General features: G+C 34.8%; 1 protein-coding gene across 1 annotated transcript in view; it reads left to right on the top strand.

Annotated features, from left to right (window-relative positions):
- GAS2L3 (growth arrest specific 2 like 3) overlaps positions 1-8895 on the top strand; it is a 39409-nt gene that overhangs the window by 14155 nt on the left and 16359 nt on the right. Inside the window, exons 3-5 of the mRNA XM_019641675.1 lie at positions 2421-2589; positions 3726-3841; positions 5713-5854. Of these exons, the coding sequence (XP_019497220.1) occupies positions 2421-2589; positions 3726-3841; positions 5713-5854 (427 nt within the window). The remainder of the gene's footprint in view (positions 1-2420; positions 2590-3725; positions 3842-5712; positions 5855-8895) is intronic.

Genomic DNA, 8895 nt, shown 5'->3' with positions numbered 1-8895 from the left:
GGATCTTTGGCATCCCAAGCCAGCTCTTAACCATCGCGCCACTCGGCCGGCCCCCCAATCTCTATCTTTAATTCTTGAAATAATGTCCCTTAAATGACATATGTCTCTTCTTATTGGGTATTTTTACCGAGTTTTGCTACTCCTGCTTGCCTCTTGTGCTGTATATTTATGTTCTTTCTTTGCCCCACCCTCTCTTTTGTTTAAGCATGTTAAGATTTTTTCTAAAGCATGTTTGTTTCTCATGGGAGATTAGAAACAGTTGTTGTTTTCTCCCAAGTTTGTCTGGATTAACTGTGGTGGTTTTATGGCTTCTGATTTGGTGTAGCAAGACTTAAATAAGCCTCAGTAACTTTAATATGTTTTAGGTGGACAGTTAGCTATTTTAAAAAATCAAGTAAGTAAGAATACTTGGCATCACCTGTACTTATACTTTTCTTTTCTAAACTTCTAAAAATGTTATTTTAAAGCAATCACAAGCCTACAAAGTAACTGGTAAGTATAGTACAGAGCTACTTGTTTGTCTGAGTCATTTCAAAGTAAGTTGGCAATGTGATGTTCCATCACCTCCACATACTTCAGTGTGCGTTTCTCACAAATAAGGACGTCTTCCTCCACAGCCACACATGCACTCATCAGAATCAGGATATTAACATTGGTATAGTACGACCATCTAATACTCAGACCATGTTCAAATATTGCCCGTTGTCCCGATAATGTTCAGTTCAGAATCATGGCGTTCATGTAGTTGTCATTATCAGTCTGAGACAACATCCAGCCTCTGCTTTGTCTTTAATGACCTTGACCCTTTATAATATTACAGATCAGTTATTTTGTAGAATGTCCCTCAGTTTGGAGTTGCCTGAGGTTTTCTCATGATTAGATTCAGGTGAGGAACCTTGGGCAGGAATTGCACAGAGGGCTGCTGTGTTTCCTCCCTCATCCTGTCCTGTCAGGTGGCGTGAGATGTTCATTTGTCATTACTGATAGTGTTCACTTCCGTCTCTTGGTTAAGAGGCCGTCTGTCAGCTTTCTCCACTGTAAAATTACTTTTTTTTTCCTTTGTAATAAGTATTTTATGGGGAAGTACTTTGAAACGATGTAAAAATTCCAGTCCTGATCAAAATTCCAGTTTATTCATTTGTTTATATCTTTGGATTTATAGTTGTCTATTGTATTCAGTGTTTATATCATTAATTTATAACATTTTGATGCTCAAATTGCTCTTCATTTAGCCAATAGAAGTCACTTCAGGCTGGCTTCTGTGCCCTTTTGGCATGTATTCATCATTCTTGGAGTACTTCTTTGCTTTCTGGTAAAAGAAATTCCATTTTAACACCATAGGATCCATTCTGATTTTCTCTCATTCCCTATTTGCACCGCTCTTCTTTAGAAATGAAACACCTGGCTCCCACTTGAGAAGTCTCCATGGATGTCTTCCGTTGAGATTTAGAAATCTCCATGGATGTCCAACCAGTCTTCCGTTGTTGCTGCCACCCCTGCCCTGAGCTCACGATGTCCTGTGGGCTCACTTGAGCTTTGACACCCTGCACTGGGGCGTTCCCCCTTCATCCCCAGGGGACAGCCTCCTTATCCTACTTGGGGGCTGACACTCGCACAGGGCTGTCCTCATGTGTGGACACCCTCTCACCTTATTCAAGCTCTGACCCTCCATTTCAAGCTACTCTCCTGCAAGAACCCCTTTATCACTTCGCTTGGGCTCTAATACCCCGTTCTGAATTGAGACTTGATAGTCTTTTCTCTAAATAACCTTGTATTAAAGCTTTTGCAAAATTTAAAAATTTTCAAGTGTTGGCTTGATAGTATGTTTATGTCAATTTTTATTCTAAACCAAGGGTTGTCCAGCTAGTAAATATTTTTGTCTTTGTGAGTCAATAGGCAAAATCGATGCTATTATGTAGGTACTTACATAACAACCCATTTCGTTTTAAAATGTAGAAACCATACTTAGCTTGTGGACCATGCAAAATCAAATGACAGACCAGATTATTTAGAATTCTTTTTAGTAACACCCTCATTATGATTTAAAGTTTACAAAATGCCATTTATGCATTCATTCAATCATTTATCCATTGTTTAACAAACGTTGCTAGGCCCAGTGCTAGATGTTACAAAGATGTATCTTGTAAGTCAAGTATCACTAACCCATTTTACAGCCAAGATGCTGAAACTCGGGTTAACTTGTTAAACTTACTCACTGAACAAGTGAAGTAAAAATATTATTTGTTGACTTTTATCCTCTTGATTTGATAGTAGCATCTGTTCATTAATTAGGAATGCACTTACCTTTGCCACAGTATTGAATGTTGAATACTAGACTAATAGTCTAGTATCTAGTCTAATGGCTTGCTTCCAGTTCATATATTTCTGCCTCCATTCATTTGTTTGGGGTTTTTTTCCAGGTATGGTTTGGAGAAGACCTGCCCCTCAGTCCACGGAGTCCTCTGACCCCCAGACATGGGCCAGGCTTGGCTGACGTGTGTCAGTATGATGAGTGGATAGCTGTGAGGCACGAAGCCACCCTGTTGCCCATGCAAGAGGACCTGTCAATCTGGTTATCCGGTTTATTAGGTAAGGCTTGAGAAGATCCTCAAAAGTGTATTCTCATATGCAGGAACTCTGTATTGAGAGCCTTATTCTTCGCCAAGGAGCGAGTGTTCTAGATGCTTATGATACTGAAATATTCAGTGTCCATGTTCTTACAAAGCTTATAGTCTTGCTGAGGAGCTTCTGTGTCACCCTGACCCTTAGGGCTTGAATAGTAGGAAAGTTTGAGGTTTAACAGAAGAGGGCATTAAGCTTTGAATAATCAACATTTTCACTGTTGATATTAAAATCTTTTTTTAAAGTATATGGGTCTACTTTTGGGATCTATATTTTACTGATTCCTTTTTCCTTAATCTTGGATGAGGCATGAGATTCTGAATGGAATTTATACTGTGGTTAAAAGGATGACTCTTCCTCATTAATGGGTAGAGGTATATGAAACCCAGGAGGAAACGACAGGTTAGAGAATGCCTGCCATCATATTGCTTTCCTTGGTTAAAGAATTTGAGAAGTGCTCTGAACTTTCTCTGCAGAAGAAAATTCTCTTTTTAATACAGAAGTGCATAATAGCATTGCAAGGTTTTTGTGGAAAGGAATACATAAAGCTCATCTTTGGCCTTCTCAAGACAGTTAAAAACACAGCAAGCACTCACTTTAGATACCTGGCATTAGTTTGATTTGGAAAATTTTTTAAACATTTATTATGTAATAAAGCCTCTAAAGAAGTATTTTAGAGGTGAAAAGTTGGTATTCCCTGGGTGTTTGTTACCTGTCTTTAATTTTTAAAATGAAAAGTCCATTTTCTTTATAGAGAAATTTTCTTGTGTAAGCAGTAGTCATGTGCAGTGAATCAGAATTAACCTCAATAGTGAATATTGAAATATAAAGCACTTTGGTCTTTTTAAAATGAAATAAAATACATGTCAGTTTTCTTTATTTTTTCTGCACTTTACATCACCAGTATTTCTGTTTCAGTTGCCTTTTTTTTTAATTTGAAATTCTCTGCTGTTTTAACTGTATCTTCTAAGTAAATGATTATAGTCTGATCTAATATTTGTCTAGTATGGCCACCCTAACCTGATTACATTTAATTAAATTTTAACTATATTGTTTGAATTTACAGTTTGTAGAAGAACCTTAACTTTGAAATATGTTTTTAGGTATCGAACTTAAGGCAGAAAGATTATTGGAAGAGCTGGATAATGGAGTACTGTTATGCCAACTGATTGATGTTCTTCAACACATGGTGAAAACATGCAACTCTGAAGAACCAGGGGTAGGTCAATATTTGACAGTAGTGATTTTTATACCTTGGTACATCCAGTTTATTTATGTACATTTCTTCCTATCTCTACAAGGTTGTAAACTTCCACCCCAACTATCATAAGACCTTGAATAATTTACTTAATCTTTTTGAGAATCAAAAAAAATTCTTACTTGTAAAATGAAGGTATTAACATTTACCTTGTAGGATTTATTTGTGAGGATTCAGTGAAATTAAATGAGATACTCTGTAGATGGTGTTTAGTTTAATGCCTAGTGCATCATAAATATCCAGTAGCTAGCTCGTCTTGAGAACAATAATATCGGATTGTTGTGAGAGTTAAATGAGAAAGAGCTTGTGATGGTTCCTGGCACAGAGGAGCTGTTATCCTCCTCCTTCTCCTCCTCCTCCTCATCATCATCATCTGTACATTCTTCATATATGGTCTTGGTGGGTATATTCTATAAATATTGGTTGAATAAATAATAATTTTTTAGCCAGTTTTCATCTGTTGACCTTCAAGCTGTGATTTAAAGTAGATAAGTTTTTCTCTTTTCATCAAACATGGGTGTTTTCATGTGGGGTCTGGACACTTACACCATGTTGGTGGAAGTATAAAGCAGTATCACCTTTCTGGGGGACAGTGAGTGATATATATTGCATTGAAAATAAAGCATATCCTGTGATACATAACAATTCTACTTCCAGGAATTTGTTATAAGAAAAACATCACAAATTCACATAAACTATTATGAAACAATTAGGAACAACCTAAATGCTCATCAATAGACAAGTTAAAAATTAATTAACTCAGTGGAATATTATCCATTCATTCATTAGAAATGACTGTTACAACCTATTGTTAAGTGTGCATGAACACATCCACACACAAATCAGATTTCAGCATAGTATGTTTATGACATTCTGTAGGTAAAGATATGTACCAAGTGTATACTTGTGCCTAGAGATGTCTTGCTAAAATGTGGGTGAGAGGATTTTGGTTGGTACTGACCATCTTCTTCTTTGGCTGCATTGTTTGACTTTTACTTTTTAAATTTTTGCATGATCATATAATCTGTGTACATTAGAAAAACTCACACAGCTATTTTAATTTTAGAAAATGAAAGCAACAGGAAAGATACGTAAGGAACTGGTAATAGTGGTTATCTCTAGGCAGAGAGGGGGACTGAGAGGTAGAGGTGGGAGAAAGACTTATACCCTGCTGTGCTGTTGCATTTTAAAAAATCATATGCATGAATTGCTTATTCAAGTAAAAAATTTAAACTAAAAGAAAACTAAAAACCCCCCAGCCTCAGCAGGATTATCTAGATACTCTTGGTCCAGACAGTCAAAAAATTAAGATTCTACAAAACTTAGATCATCAATTTTCAAAGAACTTGAATTAGGTGTGGGTTATTACTTCCTTATTTGATAGTCTCCTCAGGAAACTTGGAACCACATTTATGAATCTGCAAATAAGGAAGTAAGCAAATGTGAGTGTGCGTTAATCTTTAACATAGCAGTAAATTTTGTGTTTGTTTTGAACTACATACGAAGAGACATACAGATATACTTTGGAATTAGGAGACTCATTTTTTATTTAAATTAAATTTAAATTTAAAAGATTCTCGTGTCATTTCAGAGAGGTTAGCGATGCATGATCCTATTGCTTATTTTGACCAGAATGTTTTCCTAGGAATCTTTGTCTAAAATATACTTAATAAAGGAGAATAAAATAAAATAATTTTGAAGATACTTTCCCCCCCAAAGTATAACTTTTTAGTTACAGTCAATGCACTTACCATTTCTTTAGTAATATTAAAATTAATATCTAATGAAAATATCTTGATGCATTTTTGAAGTTATCCTTTTGTCATTTCCAGAATTTTCCAATGAGAAAAGTGCCCTGTAAGAAAGATGCTGCCTCAGGTTCATTCTTTGCTAGAGACAATACCGCGAACTTCCTTCACTGGTGCAGGCATGTTGGGGTTGATGAGACTTACCTCTTTGAATCTGAAGGATTAGGTAAGTGCTGTCATCAGTGTTGTGTTTAATGTTGATTAGGATTTTTTTTATGCCTCATTTCTAATTTTTCTTTCCAAATAAGGACCCAAATATCACATCTCATTTTTCTTGAACAATTTATACTTTAAATATATGTGACACAATTGGAGAATCTGATTCTAAATCAAATATATTCAGCTTTTTATTTATATAATTAAAGATCTTACATATCCCAAATGCCCTAGAAATATTTTACTTCCTAAATGAGTTGGCTACGGCAGGTTTGTGAACTAATGCTTTACTAATTAACGTTTTCATTAAGAATTACTCTACCAAGTCTAAATTACTAGTAATTCCTCTTTAACTAAAGAATTATAGAAATGACAAAACAGTAAATGATGTACGTTCACGGTGTTTTGATTTACCTTGTAAACAGCAGCTGCCAACTTGATTATCTAAATGGATTAATGATTTTGACTATTCATCTGAAAAAGTCATGCTCTACTGAAGAATATTGACGTATTTTCTCATTTCCTTTAAGTCAATAGAAGCATCTGTGCAGTGACTAACATGGAAGCTATCGAAGTGTTAGACTATATATATATATTTCCTCAAAGCATTTATGTATGTATATACATATATGTATATGTGTGTGGTGTACACACACACAGAATTTATAATGTTTTGATAGGAGCATTAGCATACCAAGGGCAGGGGTCATGGGAGTAATAGTCTGCCCTGGTAGAGAGAAGTATTTTATCACTGACATTGTTTAGTAAAAGGCAAAAGATTTATACGATCTGAAGAGAAGCCAGAGTATCACTGACGTTGTTTAGAATTGCTGGTTCATGGTGATAATAAAAAGCAAACTGACTTTTGGTTGGTTTTATTTATTATTTTAGAATTCTTTACTGACCTTGCACACCCTTGTTGCCTTCATGCAGGGTAGGCCGCTCCCACTGCTACCTGTTGAGTGTGCCTCTGGATAGTCCTGTCCAGTATGAAATAAAAAACAAAATGTAATTGATATTTTACCCGCCAATTTGCATCCTGCTTTAATCCAGGTGTGCTGGTCATTACTGACAATGTGGTTGATTTAATATCGACCATATTGATAAAAGCCATATCGAGCTTCTAGAAGTCAAAGGGAAGAGGAAATGCTTTGAATTTTCCAGTTTATTATTTCTGAAAGGATATAAGATTGTTGTATATTTCTCATTCTCAGTAGAAGGTATCTTTTGACTGTTCTGATAGCAAAGGACTAAGTAAAGCAATGCCAATAACATGAATTCATTTAAAGACATTGACCTGATGATGAGCTAGTGTTTTCCTTTCTAAAGGTCTCAGAGATGAGCCTCTTCATTTTTTACGTTTTACTAGGAACTCAAAGCAATTAAAAAAAAAATACACTGTTTAAAGGTATATTAAACTTGTGTTCAGAGAAACAAGTATAATAAAAATTTCAGGATAAATTCCTTTTACTATGAATTTTAAAGTCAAATATAGGCCTTTATTGCACTGTGCTTGAGGTATATAATAAGTGCTATTCATAAATGAAAGAACAACTGTCATTTCCATTCGGGGAGTCAGTGTATATGCAATTTATCACACATACCATTATTATATTAGGGTTCAGGGGTTTCCTAGAACTTTTAACTCTTAAAGACAGGAAAAGAAAGTTAGATGATCCACAACTACCATATTGGTGCATTTAGCATGATTTCTAATGATCAGAGTGTTTTTGTTTTGTTTTGTTTTATTTTTTTAAGGATCTCTGAACTGTTAGGCTTAACATTTGGGTTCCTTTTTAACTAAAAAAAATTTTAATTATAAAATTTACAGAACAAAATGTATCACCTTAACTATTTTTAAGCATATGAAGTTTCTTTTTATTTATAACATTTAAAAAACTTAAGATATCCTTCATGTACCATAAAATTCATGCTTTCAAAATGTACACTTCTATGGTTTTTACTGTGTTGTTCACTATCTTGTGCAACCATCACCACTAATTAATGCCAGAACGTTTCTATCACTCTCAAAACAAAACCCCTACCTATTAGCAGTTAGTCCCAGCTATCTACTCCCTACCTCCATCCTCTGGCAACCACTAGTCTACTTTCTTTCCCTATGGATTTGCATATTCTGGACATTTCACATAAATGAAATCACACAATATGTGGCCCTTTGTGGCTTCTTTCAGTTAGCGTAATGGTTCATTTATGTTGTAGCATGTAACAGTACTTCATTCCTTTATATGGCTGAATGATATTCCATTGTATGGATAGAACACATTTTTAAAATACAGTATCAGCTGATGGACATTTTGATTATTTCTACTTTTGAGTTATTATGAATAATGTTGCTATGAATATTTGTGTACAAGCCTTTCAGTAAATGTGGCTTTTTAATTCTCTCAGGGATATATATGCAGGAGTGGAATTATTGGATCATATGGTAATTCTATGTTTATTTTTTTGAGGAACTACCAAACTTTTCACAATGGCCACACCATTTTATATTCCCACTAGCAATGCATATAGGTTCCAATTTCTTCACATTTTTCCAACACTTATTATTATATATTACTGTTATTATTATTGTTATTACCATCCTACTAGGTGTGAAGTGGTTTGTCATTGTTGTTTTGATTTTTCATTTCCCTAATGACCAGTGATGTTGAGTACCTTTTCATGGGCTTGTTGGCCATTTGTATATCTACTTTGGAGAAATGTCTGTTTAAATCTTTTACTTACTTTTTTTTGGTCATTTGTCTTATTTTGTTGACTTGTAAGAGTTATTTATTGTGGATAATAGGCCCTTATCAGGTGTATGATTTGCAAATATTTTCTCCCAGTCTTTGGGTTGTCTTTTCACTCTCTTGATAGTGTTCTATGATACATAGAAGTTTTCTGCTGTGATGAATTGAAGTTCAATTTACCTTTTCTTTGATTGTTGTGCTTTTGGTGTCATAACTAAAAAACATTGCTAAATCTGAGGTCACACAGATTTTCACCTGTGTTTCCTTCTAAGAGTTTTACAGTTTTAGCTCTTACATTTAG

This window comes from Hipposideros armiger, unplaced genomic scaffold (assembly GCF_001890085.2).
Source record: "Hipposideros armiger isolate ML-2016 unplaced genomic scaffold, ASM189008v1 scaffold_63, whole genome shotgun sequence".
In the NCBI taxonomy this organism is placed as follows: Eukaryota; Metazoa; Chordata; class Mammalia; order Chiroptera; family Hipposideridae; genus Hipposideros; species Hipposideros armiger.
The sequence above is the reverse complement of the archived record's forward strand: the minus strand, read 5'-3'. Positions and strand labels throughout refer to the sequence as shown.